At 47.1% G+C, this 26,901-nt stretch overlaps 1 protein-coding gene and 1 long non-coding RNA gene across 4 annotated transcripts; one reads left to right on the top strand and one right to left on the bottom strand.

Annotated features, from left to right (window-relative positions):
• The first annotated feature begins 1,192 nt into the window (after positions 1-1,192).
• LOC115165426 (LHFPL tetraspan subfamily member 4 protein-like) lies at positions 1,193-26,427 on the top strand. Of its 3 annotated transcripts, none has more exons than XM_029718522.1 (4): positions 1,195-2,406; positions 24,487-24,726; positions 25,491-25,507; positions 25,771-26,427. In XM_029718522.1, exons 1-4 carry the CDS (start codon positions 2,013-2,015, stop codon positions 25,828-25,830), a joined length of 711 nt encoding a protein of 236 aa, XP_029574382.1. In that variant the 5' UTR covers positions 1,195-2,012; the 3' UTR covers positions 25,831-26,427. The 3 variants fall into 3 exon arrangements, with proteins under 3 accessions (XP_029574383.1, XP_029574382.1, XP_029574381.1); XM_029718521.1 differs by having other exon boundaries at positions 25,491-25,519; XM_029718523.1 differs by lacking the exon at positions 25,491-25,507 and having other exon boundaries at positions 1,193-2,406.
• LOC115165428 (uncharacterized) lies at positions 2,935-25,245 on the bottom strand. The gene is made up of 3 exons (XR_003870171.1): positions 25,028-25,245; positions 24,411-24,551; positions 2,935-3,008 (listed from the first exon to the last, which is right to left on the bottom strand). It is a non-coding gene; the product is annotated as an uncharacterized LOC115165428 (long non-coding RNA).
• Positions 26,428-26,901: the final 474 nt, after the last annotated feature.

Genomic DNA, 26,901 nt, shown 5'->3' with positions numbered 1-26,901 from the left:
TGCTAAATGACTTAAATGTAATGTAAATGTGTCTGTGAAGACTAAAGGCATCCCACCACTGAATGTGTCTGTGAAGGCTGGAGGCTGAAGGCATCCCACCACTGTATGTATCTGTGAAGGTGAAGGCATCCCACCACTGTTTGTATCTGTGAAGGCTGAAGGCATCCCACCACTGTATGTATCTGTGAAGGCTGAAGGCATCCCACCACTGTATGTCTGTGAAGGCAGAAGGCATCCCACCACTGTATGTGTCTGTGAAGGCTGAAGGCATCCCACCACTGTATGTATCCTGCTCTTATGTCAACTGCTGCAATGCATGCCTCTCTCAAACTGGCTGTGCTGCATCATGCTGGAAACTCCCCTGCTGTTCCCCAGTGTGTGTGTGTGTGTGTGTGTGTGTGTGTGTGTGTGTGTGTGTGTGTGTGTGTGTGTGTGTGTGTGTGTGTGTGTGTGTGTGTGTGTGTGTGTGTGTGTGTGTGTGTGTGTGTATGTCAGACAACATGGTGGGGGTGCAGTGGAACTCCATTGGCTATGTCCTGTTTGTTTGTTAAACCATGTGGATAAAACGTGTGTGCAGCCTCAGGTGGAGGCCTCTGACCGATTTTAGACGTTCTAGGCTTTTCCTAATGCACAGATCATTCTGGTCCTCCTGTGATTCTCTTATCAACATATAGGAAGCATGCCTCCATTCGTAAAACAATGTGTAGGCCTACTGAGGCATGACCTCTTGTTCTAGATATTCATGGGAATGGCAGGGACAGATTAATTTTCCGGGGCACCGATGATGTGGATCTCGATTAAGGCAGCCCCCCACCCCCACCTCTCTGATTCAGTGGTTGGGTTAAATGACACATTTCAGTTGAATGCATTCAGTTGTACAACTGACTAGGTTATCCCCCTTTCCCTAACAATACTTAACAAGATTCAAACAACATATTAAATCCAACCACTTCCCATTCTACTTGCTGATGAACACCTGACAATGGATCGTCATGATTACCATCACTAGAAAAATACATATTCTGTCTTCTGTAGTCCGGCCTATGTCTAATCAAAAATGGTCAACCTAAAACTGAAATAAAATACAATTACGTTTATTTCTGCATACTAACAACGTTACAATTATATTAAAATAATAAGTAGGAGTGGGGAATGTTTTTCATGCAAATCCATATATTGTGCGGTACAGTGCACGCGCCGTCATCAACAGTGCTCAGCATCTTCTGAGAGGGAGAGAGGAGGAAGAGAGGAGGAAGAGGGGGAGAGACGGGGAGAGGGCGCAACACAAACAGGGGAAATCACTATAATGGAGTGGCGGCGGAAGAGGTCGGTTTCGCGAGCTCGGACTCTTCATATTTGACATTTTCATTTTCTGTAAATTGGATCTACATTCTGTCTTCACAGGCTGTGCGCCGATATCTCCAGTAGCCTAGCTCACCTAGCTCACCTCGCTCATCTAGCTCACCTCGCTCATCTAGCTCACCTCGCTCAAGAAGCCCTCCACGGATGCAGCAAATGCTACACGCAAACGGGGGATCCACCACTGGCACTAGGCAACAGCTTATCAATTCTGGTGGGCTTGAATTAGAATACTAAAGGACATATTTTGAAGGTAGCATTGGTTGAGTAGATTACAAAACCATTGACCGTTTTACTGTGAAATATTGTATTTTGGACTCCACTTGTTTTTTCCAAAAAGGAAATGTTAGGCATTATAAATGATTAATTAACAGTGTATGTATTCATGTCTCTTTTCAACAATGTGTAGACATGTAGGTTCACAGGTTGAATGTACAACGTTTTGGTAAATTAAAATAAAGGCTAGTTAATAATACTAACAACAACAATAATAATAATAATAATAAATCAACGTCTTTGAAATGGATTTCTTCTGAATAGCTATATTGCTACCAAATTACAAGCACACCTTTGGCAACTCGTGGAAACAACCAGAGACGAGCAAAAACTGAGTGAGTCACTGAAATAAACTAAAGAAACGTATAGTGGAAAACATGTTGCCTTCACAAGAAGCCGCCAAGATTTACATGCGGAACTCCCGTGCCATCGGAGTACTCTGGGCGATATTCACCATATGCTTTGCCATCATCAACGTGGTTGTCTTCATTCAGCCGTACTGGATCGGGGACAGCGTGAGCACGCCGCAGGTGGGTTACTTCGGTTTGTTTCACCAGTGCGTTGGGAGTGGACCGCCCAACCGAGAGCTCGACTGCACGGGCAGCTTTACTGAGTTCAGCTCCATCCCCTCCGGTGCCTTCAAAGCGGCCTCGTTCTTTGTACTGTTGTCCATGATTCTGATTCTGGGCTGCATCGCCTGTATGGCGCTCTTCTTCTTCTGCAACACCGCCAGCGTCTACAAGACCTGTGCCTGGATGCAGCTTCTATGTGGTATGTATAAAACCAATGGAAATTCAGTTACACAACTTGCTCCAGTACATTTAATCACAGACATTCATGCAGGCACTGATTTAATTTAAGGAATTTATGAAATTCTCGTTGCGTTCTAAAGAGGATTATCGGTATCTGCAGATAAGATGTAGGCTATGTTTGATTCATTCATCAATTCAATCAGTTAGATAGTGTTGTAGTGCCAAATCTCCAGGTGACCTATTGGATTGTGGGGGATTTGGGTTGATGAGATTACACCACATGGAGAGATGGTTCGGTTAATGTGTTTTTAAATTATATTTGGGGATATGACTATCACTGGTATGTCCACAGATGACTGAAAACATTTGGATCTGTAACACTGGTTACATGTTACATGTAAACAACCTTGTGAAAACATGCTGCTTGTACTGTTACTATTGCTAAGGATGTTGGGTTGTATCTAGAGGCAGATTAGATTCACCTCACCACAACAACAAAAAATATTACTTCACATTTCTACACAGATTCCAGGCTCAGCTGGCTTACAGGCAGTGGAAGTTGTGTCTCATCATGTAGAATCCGTCTGTGGTACCATTGTCTCTCAGTCATGAGTCATGGAGCTGTGGGAGGAAGACAGATATCCTATAGGCTGCCACAATCACCCACATTGAGCTCATGAGATTGCAGATGAAGCATTCATTTGCTCAACAAATCGATCTCAAAAACAGGCAACACACAACAAAAGACCTCCTTGTGTTGGGGTGGATGTATTCCTTCAACCAGAACTTAACCCCACAGAGAGCTGCCCTTCTGATAAATAGAAGGAATAAAACAAAATGAGAGTTCTCATTTTCCGGGATATGAAAATTGGGCGTGTCTATATGAAACTAAATTCACTCACTCCCACTCAGATCTATATGTCAGGGAGCTTCCAGGGCAGGTATAACTTGATCAATGTGATATACACCAACGTGTGGGAGTAAGATTACTACAACAGTCAGCAAACTGAGAGAAGAAAAATATCAGCAGTTTATTCACTTTCTATTGTTGTTTTCTTTATCTGCCCACTCTCCCTTCTGATCTGCAGAGTCAGTTTTGCAGGTTGGAAGAACGATCAATCAGCAAGATGGAGAAACAGAGTTTTCATGACACACTCTTTCCTCTCAGGATGCCGGAACACTCACTGTATGCACTCTTATGAAATGAGACAAAAAACATGCATGAAGATATCAATGCTGGTATTCACAAAGCAAGTGCACACACCTGGGTCTATTTATCTGACCATCTCTGTGTTTGCGATTGAGTCCCTTTCCCATTCCCAGTTGCTGATGGATCAACTCCATTTCGGTACAGGGTATATCCTTGTGATGAGGCTGCCTTGTGTACAGGTGAGAGACCTGATGGTGTTGGCTATGAGAGGCCTGATACTGTTGGCTATGGGAGGCCTGATACTGTTGGCTAAGGGAGACCTGATGATGTTGGCTATGGAGGCCTGATACTGTTGGCTATGGGAGGCCTGATACTGTTGGCTAAGGGAGACCTGATGATGTTGGCTATGGAGGCCTGATACTGTTGGCTATGGGAGGCCTGATGGTGTTGGCTATGAGAGGCCTGATACTGTTGGCTAAGGGAGACCTGATGGTGTTGGCTATGGAGGCCTGATACTGTTGGCTATGGGAGGCATGATGGTGTTGGCTAAGGGAGACCTGATGGTGTTGGCTATGAAAGGCCTGATACTGTTGGCTATGGGAGGCCTGATGGTGTTGGCTATGAAAGGCCTGATACTGTTGGCTATGAGAGGCCTGACAGTGTTGGCTATGAGAGGCCTGATGGTGTTGGCTTTGGGAGGCCTGATGGTGTTGGCTTTGGGAGGCCTGATAGTCTTGGCTATGAGAGCCCTCATAGTGTTGGCTATGAGAGGCCTGATAGTGTTGGCTATGAGAGGTCTGGTATTGTTGGCAATGAGAGGCCTGATAGTGTTGGCATTGGGAGGCCTGATAGTGTTGGCTATGAAAGGTCTGATAATGTTGGCTATGGGCCTAATGCTCTCTCACTACTGAGGAGATGCTAGTTTCATAAGCTGCTGTATCCTGGGCCGTGGCAGAGAGCCGTGGCAGTGTGTGGTGCCAACAGCTGGCTGGAGCTGGGCAGAGGACTAAGAGGACCACCTGCTCCTCCCAGTGCCCAGGGGGAGTACCATCATACCCCATGGTTCTCCTCCCAGTGCCCATGGGGACTACCATCATACCCCATGGTTCTCCTCCCAGTGCCCATTGGGACTACCATCATACCCCATGGTTCTCCTCCCAGTGCCCATGGGGACTACCATCATACCCCATGGTTCTCCTCCCAGTGCCCGTGGGGACTACCATCATACCCCATGGTTCTCCTCCCAGTGCCCATGGGGACTACCATAATACCCCATGGTTCTCCTCCCAGTGCCCATGGGGACTACCATCATACCCCATGGTTCTCCTCCCAGTGCCCATTGGGACTACCATCATACCCCATGGTTCTCCTCCCAGTGCCCATGGGGACAAACATCATACCCCATGGTTCTCCTCCCAGTGCCCATGGGGACTACCATAATACCCCATGGTTCTCCTCCCAGTGCCCATGGGGACTACCATCATACCCCATGGTTCTCCTCCCAGTGCCCATTGGGACTACCATCATACCCCATGGTTCTCCTCCCAGTGCCCATGGGGACTACCATCATACCCCATGGTTCTCCTCTTTAGTCAGGAGAGGTCAATGTTATATGTTGTACTGTTTATACAAAACCATAAACTGTACTGTTCTCCCATTCTCCCTTTGCAGCTACATCATGGACAGAGAAGTTAGATGACAAGACAGAACATAATGACGCAGCTTTTTTTTCTCTCTTTCTCAGTGAGTTGATATGACATGATCTCTGCACTGTCTGTCCTGCTCCACTCTCTCGCTGCGCTTCTAGAACAGCAGAGCCGGCGACCGCTCCCTTAAGTCTTTTCACTGGTGCCCTGCAACTGTGTTAGACGGCAGCAGGAGAAATCACACATTCCATTCCAAACACATCGAGAGAGGGATGGAGAGCATACTGACAGATATAGAAACAGACAAAGTCATAGGGCCATGAAAGTGTAGTAAAAAATTCTGTAGTAGAAATAACATTTCTACTACAGTACATAATTACAAAAGGATAGCCTGATTTCTATGGGCTGGTGGTTTCCAACTCTATTCCCCATCTCCCACATGTCCTCCATCAACTCATCTCTCCACTGATTTCCTGACCCTGTCTCTAAAAAATGTAACTCTGCTCGGTGTACTACTAGCTATTCATGTAGCAGCATACCATATGCCCGTTTAGTTACCTCAGGATTTTACTACTGTTTCTGGCACTGAACAAGGTCCTGAAACTGACATCTAAGGCCATGATACTGTCACGTCCTGACCCTAGTAAGATGTCATTTTCTATAGTAGAGTAGGGCAGGGCGTGACAGGGGGGTGTTTTTGGTTGTTCTATGATTTCTATTTCTATGTTATAGTTCTAGTTGTTCTATTTCTATGTTGGGATTGTTTGGGGTTGATCTCTAATTGGAGGCAGCTGATCCTCATTGCCTCTGATTAGAGATCATATTTAAGTAGGGGTTTTTCTCTTCCTGTTTTGTGGGTGATTATATTTTGTGAGAGTGTTTGTTCCTCCTGCGTCACGGTTTGTTGTTTTGTCGGTAAGTTTATCTTTGAAATTGCATTAAGTTTCACTAACTAATAAATATGTGGAACGAAAACGACGCTGCATTTTGGTCTGCTCCTTCGAACAGCCGTGACAGAATCACCCACCACCAAAGGACCAAGCAGTGTGGGATGGAGCAGCAGAAAAATGGACTTGGGAAGAAATCCTGGATGGGGAAAGGACCCTGGAGGCAGGCTGGGGAGTATCGCCGACCGAAGGCGGAACTTGAGGCAGCGAAGGCAGAGCGGCGATACTATGAGGCGCTATATCCACCCAGAGGCAAGTGCGAGAGGCAGCCCCAAAAATGTTTTTTGGGGGGCACACGGGGAGTTGGGCAGAGTCAGGGTGGAGTCCTGAGCCAACTTCCTGTGCTTACTGTGGGGAGCAAGTGACGGGGCAGGCACCGTGTTGTGCGGTGATGCGCACTGTGTCGTCAGGGCGCATTCACAGGCCGGTGCGATCTGTACCCGCACCCTGCAGTTGTCGAGCTGAGGTGAGCATCCAGCCAGGGCGGGTTGTGTAAGCCATATGCTCCAGACCTCCAGTGCGCATCCGTGGCCCAGTACGTCCTGTGCATGCTCCTCGCACTCTCCCTCCAGTGCGCCTCCATAGTCCAGTACGTCCTGTGCCTGCTCCTCGCACTCTCCTTTCAGTGCGCATCCTTAACCCGGTACAGCCAGTGCCTGCTGTGAGCACTCGGCCCTTAGTGCGTCTCCCCAGTCTGGTGAGACCGATTCCTGCTCCTCGCACTATTCCTCCAGTGCGCATCCATAACCCGGTACAGCCAGTGCCTGCAGTGAGCACTCGGCCCTTAGTGCGTCTCCCCAGTCTGGTGAGACCGATTCCTGCTCCTCGCACTATTCCTCCAGTGCGCATCCATAACCCGGTACAGCCAGTGCCTGCTGTGAGCACTCGGCCCTTAGTGCGTCTCCCCAGTCTGGTGAGACCGATTCCTGCTCCTCGCACTCTCCCTCCAGTGCGGCTCCATAGCCCAGTACGTCCTGTGCCTGCTCCCCGCACTCGCCCTGAGGTGCGTGTTACTAGTCTGGCGCCTCCTATGCTAGCTCCACGCATCAGGCCTCCAGTGCACCTGCCCAGTCCGGGCTGTCCTGTTCCTGCTCCCCGCACTTGACCGGAGGTGCGTGTTACCAGTCTGGCGCCACCTATGCCAGTCCCACGCATCGGACCTCCAGTGCGCATCCCTAGCCCGGAGCCTCCAGCGACGCTCCTCAGCCCGGAGCCTCCAGCGACGCTCTTCAGCCCGGAGCCTCCAGCGACGCTCTTCAGCCCGGAGCCTCCAGCGACGCTCTTCAGCCCGGAGCCTCCAGCGACGCTCCTCAGCCTGGAGCCTCCAGCGACGCTCCTCAGCCCGGAGCCTCCAGCGGCGGTCTGCAAGCCAGGAGCCCTCAGCGGCGGTCTGCAAGCCAGGAGCCCTCAGCGGCGGTCTGCAAGCCAGGAGCCCTCAGCGGCGGTCTGCAAGCCAGGAGCCCTCAGCGGCGGTCTGCAAGCCAGAGCCTTCAGCGGCGGTCTGCAACCCAGAGCCTTCAGCGGCGGCCTTTAGCCCAGAGTCTTCAGCGGCGGTTGGTGGTCCGGCGACGATCCATGGTCTGGTTCCTCTGGACATACAGAAGCGGGGGGATCAGCGGGCGGTGGGGGTACTCCGCCCGGAACCAGAGCCGCCGCCATAGATATTAGTCACCCACCCTACCCTCCCTTCGTGTTTTTGTGGTTATTTTGTTGGGTTTTTGTTTGCATTCGGAGTCTGCACCTTTGGGGGGGGGGGGTACTGTCACGTCCTGACCCTAGTAAGATGTCATTTTCTATAGTATAGTAGAGTAGGGCAGGGCGTGACAGGGGGTGTTTTTGGTTCTATGTTTTCTATTTCTATGTTTTTTCTAGTTCTATTTTTATGTTGGGATTGTTTGGGGTTGATCTCTAATTGGAGGCAGCTGATCCTCATTGCCTCTGATTAGAGATCATATTTAAGTTGGGGTTTTTCTCTTCCTGTTTTGTGGGTGATTATATTTTGTGAGTGTTTGTTCCTCCTGCGTCACGGTTTGTTTTGTCAGTAAGTTTGTCTTTGTTATTGCATTAAGTTTCACTAAATAATAAATTTGTGGAACGAAACCAACGCTGCATTTTGGTCCGCTCATTCAAACAGCCATGACGGATACACTGGCAATTCATCGAGGTAATATTGATGAGCAATGTTGCTGGCAATGGAGTGGGGTGAGCCACTGTAGCAATGAGCACATGGACATGAATAATAGATTTCATATGAAGAAGCACATATCACTTTCCCTGTTTATTTACTAATCTACTATAGCTTGTTGTTGCCAGTTGACTGACACATCTGTACTGGAATTTATCAGAAAACAAGCAACAAAGAGGTGTTGCCGCTGCCCTGGGCATCCACTCAACAGGGGTCGACACCGTGTGCTAGCTAACTAGCAAGCTAGCACACGGAGTCGCTAACTAGCGTTCATATAGGAACCAATGGGGTGCACGAGGGGTCGTTCATGCAGGAACTAATGGGATTCTCGAGGAGGGGTTGTTCGTGAAGAACCAATGGGATAGTTTAGGGGGGGTGTTCCTGAAGATGCAGGAATGTCCACATGCAGGAACACCACGAATTGTGGGCTGCAGTTGCACGCTATTGACCATTGCTGGCAACATTGTTCAGCAATATTACCTCTCAAAGTTGCCAATATATCATGGCCTTCAGAGAGAGAAGAGAAAAGGAAGCAGCAGTTTCTACAGGAGGTGTATATTGTAGTATTTTATTGATCACACAAGGCCTGACAATAGACAGGGGATTATCAAACTTGAAGGTGAAAGTAGCAGAGCTGTGAAAATAGTTTCATGTTTGGGTTGACCTCTAATCAGATAGAAAACAAGTCCAAGTTGACACAATGGAGAATGGAACAGAATAAAACTAAATGTGGATCAGCTTTCACATACCCTGGATGAGAGGAGAAGCTCTGAACCAATAGAGCTTGTTGTACAATGGGATTCCCTTCACCCGTGAACCCTTTCTTCACGGACAAGAGCTGTAGGCTCCCAAGGGGTGTGTGTTTGAGAATGACACTGTGTCACTGCGTTAGCAACATAGCGCACGTGTATCTCCCATTCCCCCTGTTCCTCTCTCTCTTTCTTTCTTTCTCTCTCTCTCTCTCTCTCTCTCTCTTTCTCTCTTTCTCTCCCCATCTATCTCTCTTTTTCTTTCCCTCTCTCTTGCTGACTTTCAATTTCAATTTAAGGGCTCTATTGGCATGGGAAATAAATGTTTACATTGGCAAAGCAAGTGAAGTAGATAATAAGCAAAGTGAAATAAAGAATAAAACAATTAAAAGTAAACATTACACTCACAGAAGTTCCAAAAGAATAAAGACATTTCAAATGTCATATTATGTGCAAATAGTTAAAGTGCAAAAGCGAAAATAAATACTGGTTGCTCTTTTCTTGTGGCAACAGGTCACCGGTCTTGCTGCTTTGAAGGTATTTCACCCAATAGGTATAGGAGTTTCTCAGAATTTGATTTGTTTTCTAATTCTTTGTGGGTCTGTGTAATCTGAAGAAATATGTGTTTCTAATATGGTCATACATTTGGCAGGAGGTTAGGAAGTGCAACTCAGTTTCCACTGCATTTTGTGGGCAGTGTGCACATAGCCTGTCTTCTCTTGAGAGCCAAGTATTCCTACGGCGTTCTGTTTGTGTTTGTGAACAGAGCCCCAGCACCAGATTGCTTAGGGGACTCTTCTCCGGGTTTATCTCTCTTTAGCTGATGGTATTGTTATGGAAGGTTTGCTCTGTATAAGTGCATGTAGGTGAAAGTGTTTTCCATAAGGTTGCAAAGGGAGGTATTGTAAGAGTTAGTTTACATAGAAATAAAGAGGAGAGTTTATGCCGGGGGATTACATTTAAATTTGAGTCATTCAGCAGACGCTCTTATCCAGAGCAACTTACAATGCATTTAGAAATGATTCATAACCCTCTACACACAATACCCCATAATGACAAAGTGAAAACATGTTTTTAGAAATGTTTGCACATTTCTTGAAAATGAAATTCAGAAATATCTCATATCTCACACCTGTTAGAATCACCTTTGGCAGTGATTACAGTTGTGAATCGTTCTGGGTAAGTCTCTAAGAGCTTTGCACACCTGGATTGTTCAATACTTGCACATCATTCTTAAACAAATTATACAAGCCTTTTTAAAGTCTTGCCATTGATTTTCAAGCTGATTTAAGTCAAAACTGTAACTCAGTTACTTAACATTCAAATCACTCAACATTTCCCAGGGAGGCTGGGGAGACCAGGGAGGCTGGGGAGGCTCGTGAGGCCAGGGAGGCTCGTGAGGCCAGGGAGCCAGGCTCCCTGGCGAGGCTAGGGAGTGATCTAGCACACACTGCTAAGTGTTACTCACTAGTGAACCAAACCTCAGGAGAAGCTTTACAGGGCTGACCGAGGAGGAGAAAGAAAATTCCAATAGAACAGAGCCCCAAAAACACACCATACCCCCAAAACACACTAAGCTCTAGAAACACACCAAGTCCTAGTAACACACCAAGCCCTAGTAACACACCAAGCCCTAGAAACACACCAAGCCCTAGAAACACACCAAGCCCTAGAAACACACCAAGCCCTAGAAACACACCAAGCCCCAAAAACACACCAAGCTCTAGAAACACACCAAGCCCTAGTGACACACCAAGCCCCAAAAACACACCAAGCCCTAGAAACACACCAAGCTCTAGAAACACACCAAGCTCTAGAAACACACCAAGCTCTAGAAACACACCAAGCCCTAGTAACACACCAGGTCCTGGTAACACACCAAGCCCCAAAAACACACCAAGACCCCAAAACACACCAAGCCCTTTTAACACACCAAGCCCTAGTAACACACCAGGTCCTAGTAACACACCAAGCCCCAAAAACACACCAAGACCACAAAACACACCAAGCCCAGGAAACACACCAAGGCATAGAAACACACCATCCTAGTAACGCACCAAGCTCTAGAAACACACCAAGCTCTAGTAACGCCCCAAGCCTCAAAAACACCCAAAGCCCCAAAAACACACCAAGCCCCCAAAACACACCAAGCCCTAGAAACACACCAGGCCCTAGAAACACACCAAGCCCTAGAAACACACCAAGCCCTAGAAACACACCAAGCCCCAAAAACACACCAAGCTCTAGTAACACACCAAGCCCTAGAAACACACCAAGCCCTAGAAACACACCAAGTCCTAGTAACACACCAAGTCCTAGTAACACACCAAGCCCTAGTAACACACCAAGCCCTAGTAACACATCAAGCCCTAGAAACACACCAAGCCACAAAAACACACCAAGCCCCAAAAACACACCAAGCCACAAAAACACACCATGTCCTAGAAACACATGAAGTCCTAGTAACACACCAAGCCTTAGAAACACACCAAGGCCTAGAAACACACCGTCCTAGTAACACACCAAGCCCTAGAAACACACCAAGCCCTAGAAACACACCAAGCCCTAGAAACACACCAAGTCCTAGTAACACACCAAGTCCTAGTAACAAATCAAGCCCTAGTAACACACCAAGCCCTAGTAACACACCGACCCCAAAAACACACCAAGTCCTAGAAACACATGAAGTCCTAGTAACACACCAGTTCCCAAAAACACACCAAGAGCCCAAAACACACCAAGCTCTAGAAACACACCAAGCCCTAGTAACACACCAAGCCCTAGAAACACACCAAGCCCTAGAAACACACCAAGCCCTAGAAACACACCAAGCCCTAGAAACACACCAAGCCCCAAAAACACACCAAGCTCTAGAAACACACCAAGCCCTAGTGACACACCAAGCCCCAAAAACACACCAAGCCCTAGAAACACACCAAGCTCTAGAAACACACCAAGCTCTAGAAACACACCAAGCTCTAGAAACACACCAAGCCCTAGTAACACACCAGGTCCTGGTAACACACCAAGCCCCAAAAACACACCAAGACCCCAAAACACACCAAGCCCTTTTAACACACCAAGCCCTAGTAACACACCAGGTCCTAGTAACACACCAAGCCCCAAAAACACACCAAGACCACAAAACACACCAAGCCCAGGAAACACACCAAGGCATAGAAACACACCATCCTAGTAACGCACCAAGCTCTAGAAACAGACCAAGCTCTAGTAACGCCCCAAGCCTCAAAAACACCCAAAGCCCCAAAAACACACCAAGCCCCCAAAACACACCAAGCCCTAGAAACACACCAGGCCCTAGAAACACACCAAGCCCTAGAAACACACCAAGCCCTAGAAACACACCAAGCCCCAAAAACACACCAAGCTCTAGTAACACACCAAGCCCTAGAAACACACCAAGCCCTAGAAACACACCAAGTCCTAGTAACACACCAAGTCCTAGTAACACACCAAGCCCTAGTAACACACCAAGCCCTAGTAACACATCAAGCCCTAGAAACACACCAAGCCACAAAAACACACCAAGCCCCAAAAACACACCAAGCCACAAAAACACACCATGTCCTAGAAACACATGAAGTCCTAGTAACACACCAAGCCTTAGAAACACACCAAGGCCTAGAAACACACCGTCCTAGTAACACACCAAGCCCTAGAAACACACCAAGCCCTAGAAACACACCAAGCCCTAGAAACACACCAAGTCCTAGTAACACACCAAGTCCTAGTAACACATCAAGCCCTAGTAACACACCAAGCCCTAGTAACACACCGACCCCAAAAACACACCAAGTCCTAGAAACACATGAAGTCCTAGTAACACACCAGTTCCCAAAAACACACCAAGAGCCCAAAACACACCAAGCTCTAGAAACACACCAAGCCCTGGAAAAACAGCAAGCCTTAGAAACTCAACAAGGCCTAGAAACACATCGTCCTAGTAACACACCAAGTCCTAGAAACACACCAAGCTCTAGTAACACCCCAAGCCTCAAAAACACCAAAAGCCCCAAAAACACACCAAGCTCTAGAAACACACCAAGCCCTAGTGACACACCAAGCCCCAAAAACACACCAAGCCCTAGAAACACACCAAGCTCTAGAAACACACCAAGCTCTAGAAACACACCAAGCTCTAGAAACACACCAAGCTCCAGAAACACACCAAGCCCTAGTAACACACCAGGTCCTAGTAACACACCAAGCCCCAAAAACACACCAAGACCCCAAAACATACCAAGCCCTTTTAACACACCAAGCCCTAGTAACACACCAGGTCCTAGTAACACACCAAGCCCCAAAAACACCCCAAGCCCAAAAACACACCAAGCACAGGAAACACACCAAGGCATAGAAGCACACCATCCTAGTAACGCACCAAGCCCTAGAAACACACCAAGCTCTAGTAACACCCCAAGCCTCAAAAACACCCAAAGCCCCAAAAACACACCAAGCCCCCAAAACACACCAAGACCTAGAAACACACCAGGCCCTAGAAACACACCAGGCCCTAGAAACACACCGAGCCCCAAAAACACACCAAGTCCTATTAACACACGAAGTCCAGGTAACACACCAAGCCCTAGAAACACACCAAGCCCCAAAAACACACCAAGTCCTAGTAACACACCAAGTCCTAGTAACACACCAAGCCCTAGTAACACACCAAGCCCTAGTAACACACCAAGCCCGAGAAACCACCAAGCCCTAGTAACACACCAAGCCCTAGAAACACACCAAGCCCTTGTAACACACCAAGCCCTAGTAACACACCAAGCCCCAAAAACACACCAAGCCTTAGAAACACACCAAGCCCTAGTAACACACCAAGCCTTAGAAACACACCAAGCTCTAGTAACACCCCAAGCCTAAAAAAAACCCAAGCACCAAAAACACACCAAGCCCCCAAAACACTACAAGCCATAGAAACATACCAAGCCCTAGAAACACACCAAGCCCCAAAAACACACCAAGTCCAAAAAAACACACCAAGTCCAGGTAACACACCAAGCCCTGGAAACACACCAGGCCACAAAAACACACCAAGCTCTACTAACACACCAAGCCCTAGTAACACACCAAGCCCCCAAAACACACCAAGCCCTAGTAACACACCAAGCCCTAGAAACACACCAAGTCCTAGTAACACACCAAGCCCTAGTAACACACCAAGCCCTAGAAACACACCAAGTCCTAGTAACACACCAAGCCCTAGTAACACACCAAGCCCTAGAAACACACCAATCCCTAGTAACACACCAAGCCTAAAAAAACGAAGCCCCAAAAACACACCAAGCCCCCAAAACACTACAAGCCATAGAAACATACCAAGCCCTAGAAACACACCAAGCCCTAGAAACACACCAAGTCCTAGTAACACACCAAGCCCTAGTAACACACCAAGCCCTAGTAACATACCAAGCCCTAGAAACACACCAAGTCCTAGTAACACACCAAGCCCTAGTAACACACCAAGCCCTAGAAACACACCAAGTCCTAGTAACACACCAAGCCCTAGTAACACACCAAGCCCTAGTAACACACCAAGCCCTAGAAACACACCAAGTCCTAGTAACACACCAAGTCCTAGTAACACACCAAGTCCTAGTAACACACCAAGCCCTAGAAACACACCAGGCCACAAAAACACACCAAGCTCTACTAACATACCAAGCCCTAGTAACACACCAAGCCCCCAAAACACACCAAGCCCTAGTAACACACCAAGCCCTAGAAACACACCAAGTCCTAGTAACACACCAAGCCCTAGTAACACACCAAGCCCTAGTAACACACCAAGCCCTAGTAACACACCAAGCCCTAGAAACACACCAATCCCTAGTAACACACCAAGTCCTAGTAACACACCAAGCCCTAGAAACACACCAAGTCCTAGTAACACAGCAAGCCCTAGAAACACACCAAGTCCTAGTAACACACCAAGCCCTAGAAACACAACAAGCCATAGAAACACACCAAGTCCTAGTAACACACCAAGCCCTAGTAACACACCAAGCCCCAAAAACACACCAAGCCTTAGAAACACACCAAGCCCTAGTAACACACCAAGCCTTAGAAACACACCAAGCTCTAGTAACACCCCAAGCCTAAAAAAAACCCAAGCACCAAAAACACACCAAGCCCCCAAAACACTACAAGCCATAGAAACATACCAAGCCCTAGAAACACACCAAGCCCCAAAAACACACCAAGTCCAAAAAACACACCAAGTCCTAGTAACACACCAAGCCCCCAAAACACACCAAGCCCTAGTAACACACCAAGCCCTAGAAACACACCAAGTCCTAGTAACACACCAAGCCCTAGTAACACACCAAGCCCTAGTAACACACCAAGCCCTAGTAACACACCAAGCCCTAGAACCACACCAATCCCTAGTAACACACCAAGTCCTAGTAACACACCAAGCCCTAGAAACACACCAAGTCCTAGTAACACAGCAAGCCCTAGAAACACACCAAGTCCTAGTAACACACCAAGCCCTAGAAACACAACAAGCCATAGAAACACACCAAGTCCTAGTAACACACCAAGCCCTAGTAACACACCAAGCCCCAAAAACACACCAAGCCTTAGAAACACACCAAGCCCTAGTAACACACCAAGCCTTAGAAACACACCAAGCTCTAGTAACACCCCAAGCCTAAAAAAAACCCAAGCACCAAAAACACACCAAGCCCCCAAAACACTACAAGCCATAGAAACATACCAAGCCCTAGAAACACACCAAGCCCCAAAAACACACCAAGTCCAAAAAACACACCAAGTCCAGGTAACACACCAAGCCCTGGAAACACACCAGGCCACAAAAACACACCAAGCTCTACTAACACACCAAGCCCTAGTAACACACCAAGCCCCCAAAACACACCAAGCCCTAGTAACACACCAAGCCCTAGAAACACACCAAGTCCTAGTAACACACCAAGCCCTAGTAACACACCAAGCCCTAGAAACACACCAAGTCCTAGTAACACACCAAGCCCTAGTAACACACCAAGCCCTAGAAACACACCAATCCCTAGTAACACACCAAGCCTAAAAAAAACGAAGCCCCAAAAACACACCAAGCCCCCAAAACACTACAAGCCATAGAAACATACCAAGCCCTAGAAACACACCAAGCCCTAGAAACACACCAAGTCCTAGTAACACACCAAGCCCTAGTAACACACCAAGCCCTAGTAACACACCAAGCCCTAGAAACACACCAAGTCCTAGTAACACACCAAGCCCTAGTAACACACCAAGCCCTAGAAACACACCAAGTCCTAGTAACACACCAAGCCCTAGTAACACACCAAGCCCTAGTAACACACCAAGCCCTAGAAACACACCAAGTCCTAGTAACACACCAAGTCCTAGTAACACACCAAGTCCTAGTAACACACCAAGCCCTAGAAACACACCAGGCCACAAAAACACACCAAGCTCTACTAACACACCAAGCCCTAGTAACACACCAAGCCCCCAAAACACACCAAGCCCTAGTAACACACCAAGCCCTAGAAACACACCAAGTCCTAGTAACACACCAAGCCCTAGTAACACACCAAGCCCTAGTAACACACCAAGCCCTAGTAACACACCAAGCCCTAGAAACACACCAAGCCCTAGTAACACACCAAGTCCTAGTAACACACCAAGCCCTAGAAACACACCAAGTCCTAGTAACACAGCAAGCCCTAGAAACACACCAAGTCCTAGTAACACACCAAGCCCTAGAAACACAACAAGCCATAGAAACACACCAAGTCCTAGTAACACACCAAGTCCTAGTAACACACCAAGCCCTAGTAACACACCAAGCCTTAGAAACACACCAAGCTCTAGTAACACCCCAAGCCTAAAAAAAACCCAAGCCCCAAAAACACACCAAGCCCCCAAAACACTACAAGCCATAGAAACATACCAAGCCCTAGAAAAACACCAAGCCCCAAAAACACACCAAGTCCCAAAAACACACCAAGTCCAGGTAACACACCAAGCCCTGGAAACACACCAGGCCACAAAAACACACCAAGCTCTACTAACACACCAAGCCCTAGTAACACACCAAGCCCCCAAAACACACCAAGCCCTAGTAACACACCAAGCCCTAGAAACACACCAAGTCCTAGTAACACACCAAGCCCTAGTAACACACCAAGCCCTAGAAACACACCAAGCCCTAGAAACACACCAAGTCCTAGTAACACACCAAGCCCTAGAAACACACCAATCCCTAGTAACACACCAAGCCTAAAAAAAACGAAGCCCCAAAAACACACCAAGCCCCCAAAACACTACAAGCCATAGAAACATACCAAGCCCTAGAAACACACCAAGCCCCAAAAACACACCAAGTCCCAAAAACACACCAAGCCCTAGTAACACACCAAGCCCTAGAAACACACCAAGTCCTAGTAACACACCAAGCCCTAGTAACACACCAAGCCCTAGTAACACACCAAGCCCTAGAAACACACCAAGTCCTAGTAACACACCAAGTCCTAGTAACACACCAAGCCCTAGAAACACACCAAGCCCTAGTAACACACCAAGCCCTAGAAACACACCAAGCCCTTGTAACACACCAAGCCCTAGTAACACACCAAGCCCTAGAAACACACCAAGCCCTTGTAACACACCAAGCCCTAGTAACACACCAAGCCCCAAAAACACACCAAGCCTTAGAAACACACCAAGCCCTAGTAACACACCAAGCCTTAGAAACACACCAAGCTCTAGTAACACCCCAAGCCTAAAAAAAACCCAAGCACCAAAAACACACCAAGCCCCCAAAACACTACAAGCCATAGAAACATACCAAGCCCTAGAAACACACCAAGCCCCAAAAACACACCAAGTCCAAAAAACACACCAAGTCCAGGTAACACACCAAGCCCTGGAAACACACCAGGCCACAAAAACACACCAAGCTCTACTAACACACCAAGCCCTAGTAACACACCAAGCCCCCAAAACACACCAAGCCCTAGTAACACACCAAGCCCTAGAAACACACCAAGTCCTAGTAACACACCAAGCCCTAGTAACACACCAAGCCCTAGAAACACACCAAGTCCTAGTAACACACCAAGCCCTAGTAACACACCAAGCCCTAGAAACACACCAATCCCTAGTAACACACCAAGCCTAAAAAAAACGAAGCCCCAAAAACACACCAAGCCCCCAAAACACTACAAGCCATAGAAACATACCAAGCCCTAGAAACACACCAAGCCCTAGAAACACACCAAGTCCTAGTAACACACCAAGCCCTAGTAACACACCAAGCCCTAGTAACACACCAAGCCCTAGAAACACACCAAGTCCTAGTAACACACCAAGCCCTAGTAACACACCAAGCCCTAGAAACACACCAAGTCCTAGTAACACACCAAGCCCTAGTAACACACCAAGCCCTAGTAACACACCAAGCCCTAGAAACACACCAAGTCCTAGTAACACACCAAGTCCTAGTAACACACCAAGTCCTAGTAACACACCAAGCCCTAGAAACACACCAGGCCACAAAAACACACCAAGCTCTACTAACATACCAAGCCCTAGTAACACACCAAGCCCCCAAAACACACCAAGCCCTAGTAACACACCAAGCCCTAGAAACACACCAAGTCCTAGTAACACACCAAGCCCTAGTAACACACCAAGCCCTAGTAACACACCAAGCCCTAGAAACACACCAATCCCTAGTAACACACCAAGTCCTAGTAACACACCAAGCCCTAGAAACACACCAAGTCCTAGTAACACAGCAAGCCCTAGAAACACACCAAGTCCTAGTAACACACCAAGCCCTAGAAACACAACAAGCCATAGAAACACACCAAGTCCTAGTAACACACCAAGCCCTAGTAACACACCAAGCCCCAAAAACACACCAAGCCTTAGAAACACACCAAGCCCTAGTAACACACCAAGCCTTAGAAACACACCAAGCTCTAGTAACACCCCAAGCCTAAAAAAAACCCAAGCACCAAAAACACACCAAGCCCCCAAAACACTACAAGCCATAGAAACATACCAAGCCCTAGAAACACACCAAGCCCCAAAAACACACCAAGTCCAAAAAACACACCAAGTCCAGGTAACACACCAAGCCCTGGAAACACACCAGGCCACAAAAACACACCAAGCTCTACTAACACACCAAGCCCTAGTAACACACCAAGCCCCCAAAACACACCAAGCCCTAGTAACACACCAAGCCCTAGAAACACACCAAGTCCTAGTAACACACCAAGCCCTAGTAACACACCAAGCCCTAGAAACACACCAAGTCCTAGTAACACACCAAGCCCTAGTAACACACCAAGCCCTAGAAACACACCAATCCCTAGTAACACACCAAGCCTAAAAAAAACGAAGCCCCAAAAACACACCAAGCCCCCAAAACACTACAAGCCATAGAAACATACCAAGCCCTAGAAACACACCAAGCCCTAGAAACACACCAAGTCCTAGTAACACACCAAGCCCTAGTAACACACCAAGCCCTAGTAACACACCAAGCCCTAGAAACACACCAAGTCCTAGTAACACACCAAGCCCTAGTAACACACCAAGCCCTAGAAACACACCAAGTCCTAGTAACACACCAAGCCCTAGTAACACACCAAGCCCTAGTAACACACCAAGCCCTAGAAACACACCAAGTCCTAGTAACACACCAAGTCCTAGTAACACACCAAGTCCTAGTAACACACCAAGCCCTAGAAACACACCAGGCCACAAAAACACACCAAGCTCTACTAACACACCAAGCCCTAGTAACACACCAAGCCCCCAAAACACACCAAGCCCTAGTAACACACCAAGCCCTAGAAACACACCAAGTCCTAGTAACACACCAAGCCCTAGTAACACACCAAGCCCTAGTAACACACCAAGCCCTAGTAACACACCAAGCCCTAGAAACACACCAATCCCTAGTAACACACCAAGTCCTAGTAACACACCAAGCCCTAGAAACACACCAAGTCCTAGTAACACAGCAAGCCCTAGAAACACACCAAGTCCTAGTAACACACCAAGCCCTAGAAACACAACAAGCCATAGAAACACACCAAGTCCTAGTAACACACCAAGTCCTAGTAACACACCAAGCCCTAGTAACACACCAAGCCTTAGAAACACACCAAGCTCTAGTAACACCCCAAGCCTAAAAAAAACCCAAGCCCCAAAAACACACCAAGCCCCCAAAACACTACAAGCCATAGAAACATACCAAGCCCTAGAAAAACACCAAGCCCCAAAAACACACCAAGTCCCAAAAACACACCAAGTCCAGGTAACACACCAAGCCCTGGAAACACACCAGGCCACAAAAACACACCAAGCTCTACTAACACACCAAGCCCTAGTAACACACCAAGCCCCCAAAACACACCAAGCCCTAGTAACACACCAAGCCCTAGAAACACACCAAGTCCTAGTAACACACCAAGCCCTAGTAACACACCAAGCCCTAGAAACACACCAAGCCCTAGAAACACACCAAGTCCTAGTAACACACCAAGCCCTAGAAACACACCAATCCCTAGTAACACACCAAGCCTAAAAAAAACGAAGCCCCAAAAACACACCAAGCCCCCAAAACACTACAAGCCATAGAAACATACCAAGCCCTAGAAACACACCAAGCCCCAAAAACACACCAAGTCCCAAAAACACACCAAGCCCTAGTAACACACCAAGCCCTAGAAACACACCAAGTCCTAGTAACACACCAAGCCCTAGTAACACACCAAGCCCTAGTAACACACCAAGCCCTAGAAACACACCAAGTCCTAGTAACACACCAAGTCCTAGTAACACACCAAGCCCTAGAAACACACCAAGCCCTAGTAACACACCAAGCCCTAGAAACACACCAAGTCCTAGTAACACACCAAGCCCTAATAACACACCAAGCCCTAATAACACACCAAGCCCTAATAACACACCAAGCCCTAATAACACACCAAGCCCTAGAAACACACCAAGTCCTAGTAACACACCAAGCCCGAGAAACACACCATGTCCTAGTAACTTAACAGCATCAGAGAAAAAGGGTATCGTTTCACCTCAATGGCATCCTCTCTACAGGCAACAAATCACTGTTATCCAAACATGTTGGGAAAGAAGAGCCCTTGAGGATGCACACCGGGAGAGGGGAGGGGGTGTAAATTAGAATATCTATTATAGTCAAAATTTAGTACAGGCTTGTCTACTTTTAGCAAAGTTATTATTGGAGAGTTTCAGGCATGTGTCTTTTCATTTCTCTGTCTTTCTGTGCATTTGTATAATGTCATCTTTATCAACCAGAATGTTCCATTGATGGATGAGCTGTTTGGTAATTTTATTTAACCAGGCAAGTCAGTTAAGAACAAGTTCTTATTCACAATGACAGCCTACCCCAGTCAAACCCAGACAACGCTGGGCCAATTGTGCGCCACCCTATGGGACTCCCAATCACAGCCAGATGTGATGCAGCCTGGATTTGAACCAGGTACTGCAGTGATGCCTCTTGCACTGAGATGTAGTGTCTTAGACCACTGCGACACTCTGGAGCTAATGATGGGAGGCTGTGTATTTGGTAATGACGGGAGGCCGTGTGTTTGGTAATGATGGGAGGCCGTGTGTTTGGTAATGATGGGAGGCCTTGTGTTTGGTAATGACGGAAGGCCCAGTGTTTGGTAATGATGGGAGGCCCAGTGTTTGGCTCTGCTCACCAGTATTGTGCATATGGGAGGCCCAGTGTTTGGTAATGATGGGAGGCCCAGTGTTTGGTAATGATGGGAGGCCTAGTGTTTGGTAATGATGGGAGGCCCAGTGTTTGGTAATGATGGGAGGCCTAGTGTTTGGTAATGATGGGAGGCCTAGTGTTTGGTAATGAAGGGAGGCCCAGTGTTTGGCTCTGCTCACCAGTATTGTACATATGGGAGGCCCAGTGTTTGGTAATGATGGGAGGCCCAGTGTTTGGTAATGATGGGAGGCCTAGTGTTTGGTAATGATGGGAGGCCTAGTGTTTGGTAATGAAGGGAGGCCCAGTGTTTGGCTCTGCTCACCAGTATTGTACATATGGGAGGCCCTGTGTTTGGTAATGATGGGAGGCCCAGTGTTTGGCTCTGCTCAGCAGTATTGTGCATATGGGAGGCTGTCTTACAGGCTCACTACTATGACATCAGCAGAGATTGGAGTGAGCTCAGCAGTGGAAGCAGCAGCAGCAGCAAGGCAGGGGTGGGCGATTCAGGGACTGAGGGAGAGGAGAATGAGAGAGAGTCCCCACGACTCAGAGAGACACAGAGGCCCAGAGCTGAAAGATAAGAAGCAGTAGGAACATCAGCAGAAAATATCCTGTTCCAACTCCCTGAGAGCCAGGAACAGGGATCTTACTTACTCTCTCACCCAAGGAATAGTGACTCATGACTTCATAATGTCAAGGCTTATGTCTTCTTTTCTGACAACTCATCCTGAATTTATCCTGAATCCGCTGCTCTATTGATAGGTGCGTACATTCAGTCTAAATCTGTTTTCTTAGAAGTTGTTTGCGTGACATCAAAATTACGGCCGTTGTACAACACAAATTAATCAGCGATTGGATTGTCTCCAACAAATCTAACCAATCAGAGTTTTGAAGCTGATAACGTCATCGGTTTATGGGACCAATCAGAATGGTCAGAATGTGTTCCCATTCTAGAAGTCGTCAGGGAAGGAGGCAAATCCAGAATCATGGTGGAGAAGAAATGTTAGTGGGCTTGGCATTTGGCTGAAGCGATGTAGATGGTTATGTCTCCACTGTCTCCACCATGTCTCCACTATGCCTCCACTATGTCTCCAGCATGTCTCCACCATGTCTCCACCATGTCTCCACTATGTTTCTACCATGTCCCCACTATGTCTCCACCTCCACCATGTCTCCACCATGTCTCCACCATGTCTCCACTATGTTTCTACCATGTCCCCACTATGTCTCCACCTCCACCATGTCTCCACCATGTCTCCACCATGTCTCCACTATGTCTCCACAGTCCCCACTATGTCTCCACCATGTCCCCACCATATCTCCACCATGGCTCCACCATGTCTCCACCATGTCTCCACTATGTCTCCACAGTCCCCACTATGTCTCCACCATGTCTCCACCATATCTCCACCATGTCTCCACCATGTCTCCACTATGTCTCCACTATGTCTCCACCATGTCTCCACTATGTCTCCACCATGTCTCCACTATGTCTCCACCATGTCTCCACTATGTCTCCACCATGTCCCCACCATATCTCCACTATGTCTCCACCATGTCTCCACCATGTCTCCACTATGTCTCCACTATGTCTCCACTATGTCTCCACTATGTCTCCACTATGTCTCCACTATTTCTCCACTATGTCTCCACCATGTCTCCACTATGTCTCCACTATGTCTCCACCATGTCTCCACTATGTCTCCACCATGTCTCCACTATGTCTCCACCATGTCTCCACTATGTCTCCACAGTCCCCACTATGTCTCCACCATGTCCCCACCATATCTCCACTATGTCTCCACTATGTCTCCACCATGTCTCCACCATGTCTCCACTATGTCTCCACCATGTCTCCACTATGTCTCCACTATGTCTCCACTATGTCTCCACCATGTCTCCACTATGTCTCCACCATGTCTCCACTATGTCTCCACCATGTCTCCACTATGTCTCCACCATGTCCCCACCATATCTCCACTATGTCTCCACCATGTCTCCACCATGTCTCCACTATGTCTCCACTATGTCTCCACTATGTCTCCACTATGTCTCCACTATGTCTCCACTATTTCTCCACTATGTCTCCACCATGTCTCCACTATGTCTCCACTATGTCTCCACCATGTCTCCACTATGTCTCCACCATGTCTCCACTATGTCTCCACCATGTCTCCACTATGTCTCCACAGTCCCCACTATGTCTCCACCATGTCCCCACCATATCTCCACTATGTCTCCACTATGTCTCCACCATGTCTCCACCATGTCTCCACTATGTCTCCACCATGTCTCCACTATGTCTCCAGTATGTCTCCACTATGTCTCCATCATGTCTCCACTATGTCTCCACCATGTCTCCAGTATGTCTCCACTATGTCTCCATCATGTCTCCACCATGTCTCCACCATGTCTATACCATGTCTCCACTATGTCTCCACCATGTCTGTTATAAAACATGATTGGAATTACAGTTACATTTTGTTATCCAACACCCATTGCTTATACTGTATTTGTACTTGCTGTGACTGACCTTTTGATTTCAATATAAAATAAAGTTGAACTTACCTTCATTTGAATCATGCATCTTTGTTTTCAATAGACTACAGCTTCCAACGTACTCTCTCTCTTCTGTCTCCCCCAGCTGTATGCCTGGTGTTGGGCTGTATAATCTTTCCGAATGGCTGGGATGCGGAGGTGGTGCGGGACCTGTGTGGGGAGGAGACGGGGAAGTATACGCTGGGTAACTGCTCTGTCCGCTGGGCTTACATCCTGGCTATTATGGGCATCCTGGACGCCCTGATCCTGTCCTTCCTGGCCTTCGTTTTGGGGAACAGACAGAATGACATGTTCCTGGAGGAACTCAAGGCTGACAACAATAAAGGTAAGGGATGGTTTAGACCAAGTCTATATCTAAAATGGCACTCTTTTCTCGATACATTGGGTTCTGGTCAAAAGTAGTGCACTCAGGAATAGGGTGTCATTTCAGACACACACAAGCAATCACCAAAACCCATCAATAATTAATCAACACTAGATGCCCGTTGATTTCCAAAGTCAGATGTGTTTTCCTCTATATAGACAAGAGATAGATTGCACAACCGGCCCTCGTAGTTGACATATTTTCGTAATGATAAAATAGGATCTGGTATTGTAATTCAGTTAGTGTAGCCTATTGCACTCACCATGGAACTGCATGAAAGAGGGTAGGAATGTCCACCAAAGTCTGTTCTCACTGTTTGCACAGGATTGCATCAGACTGGTCTGTTCATATTGACTGATCAGAACAGGGAGATGTTCATTCAGGGGACTTTTGAAGAGACTGACGTCAGAACATTGTTAGAAGTCTTCTAACTCAATCTTACAGAAATGTAATAGACCCCTCATGATATTGTCAACTGTCAGATCAGAGGATTACATCGTTTGGTTGGAAAATAGGATTTCTTTGTGCCATACTCTCTATAGTGGTTTCCATGGTTACGCACCAGATTCCAGTGGGATATAGCCTACTCTGCCGTGACTCTCTCACCGCTCATCTGATTAACCTTGTACTAACTCACTGATAGAGATTATACCATGTGTAATATTTTCAGTTCTGCACAATTAATTACATCCTGCGTACAATAATATTTGACTTTGTTCTTGCAGATTTCGCTGTGTCCAGGGTAAGTGACTTTGTAAGTGAACAGTTAACAGTGTCATGACTTTGTGCAGCGTGGTCTGTGGTTGTTGTTGAGGCATCCTTGGCAGTGTTTGTCTTTATGGATAAGTGTGTTAGCCCCGTTACTCCCATCTTGTACAATATATGTTTCTCAGAATAAGCCCCGAGCACTGTCTTGTTGTTTATTGTAAAAGGCTTATATATAATGTGTATTATTTCAATATCCTTACATAATGTACTGCTGGGATACTTTTTTCTTGCCTTTAGATTGAAGTCCGGGACAGAAGACACGACCCAAGGTATGTTGCAGTCCAGAGGTTCCACTGAGGAGCTCCTTGCCTTGGATGATCGCACTCTGAGAGCCTCCTTGCTTTGGATGACCCCCCTCTGAGCGGATCTTTGCCTTGGGTGGCCCCCCTCTTAGAGGATCCCTGCCTTGGGTGACCCCCCTCTTAGAGGATCGCTGCCTTGGATGACCCCCCTCTGAGGGGATCCTTGCCTTGGATGACCCCCCTCTGAGGGGATCCTTGCCTTGGATGACCCCCCTCTGAGGGGATCCTTGCCTTGGATGACCCCCCTCTCCTCTACTCCCTCTCATCCAGTCATCAGGCTAATATCCAACCTGGCTCCATGCGCAGAGCACATGTACAGCGTATGATGTTGTAACGTGCATTAACACTACTTAAAAAGAAAGAGACAATATTTGTAAATAAAATGTGTCCAAATGGAACTATACTTTGCAGCTTTACAGAAATAGACCTCTCTGGGAATTTAGATACTGTACATACAAGGCAATGTATATATTTGGAACGGTACAATGAGCAGCAAACAATATAACCCTTCAATGGAAATGTTGTTCAGTGTATTTCTACCCTTTGCATAACGATTTGAGTACAAAAAGTAGAATAAAGCAGAACAAAACAAGTATTTTGTAAACATTTAATAGACCCCATAAAACTGAAGCGTTTGGAGTCTTTTTAAAGGTATTTACTGTCAAGCAATTCAAAGTTGAGAATATTTTCTGAACTGATTAATCTGAAACAGGGTAGGCTAAAGAAATCATTAATCTGAAACAGGATAGACCGAAGAAACAGGGTAGACTAAAGAAACAGGGTAGACTAAATAAATGATTCACCTGAAACAGGGTAGACTAAATACATGATTCACCTGAAACAGGGTAGACTGAATAAATGATTCACCTGAAACAGGGTAGACTAAAGAAACAGGGTAGACTAAAGACATTATTCACCTGAAACAGGGTAGACAAAAGAAACAGGGTAGACTAATAAATGATTCACCTGAAACAGGGTAGACTAAATAAATGATTCACCTCAAACAGGGTAGACTAAAGAAACAGGGTAGACTAAAGAAATTATTCACCTGAAACAGGGTAGACTA

This window comes from Salmo trutta, chromosome 28, assembly GCF_901001165.1.
Source record: "Salmo trutta chromosome 28, fSalTru1.1, whole genome shotgun sequence".
In the NCBI taxonomy this organism is placed as follows: Eukaryota; Metazoa; Chordata; class Actinopteri; order Salmoniformes; family Salmonidae; genus Salmo; species Salmo trutta.
Note: the sequence above shows the minus strand (reverse complement) of the source record. Positions and strands in the feature narration are given on the sequence as shown.

Excerpts from the sequence above, each read along its gene's own strand:
- LOC115165426 (XM_029718521.1), top strand. The coding sequence starts at position 2,013 with ATGTTGCCTTCACAAGAAGCCGCCAAGATTTACATGCGGAACTCCCGT. Across the intron at positions 2,407-24,486 it reads CTGGATGCAGCTTCTATGTG|CTGTATGCCTGGTGTTGGGC; the intron begins GTATGTATAAAA and ends TGTCTCCCCCAG. Across the intron at positions 24,727-25,490 it reads CAAGGCTGACAACAATAAAG|ATTTCGCTGTGTCCAGGGTA; the intron begins GTAAGGGATGGT and ends TTGTTCTTGCAG.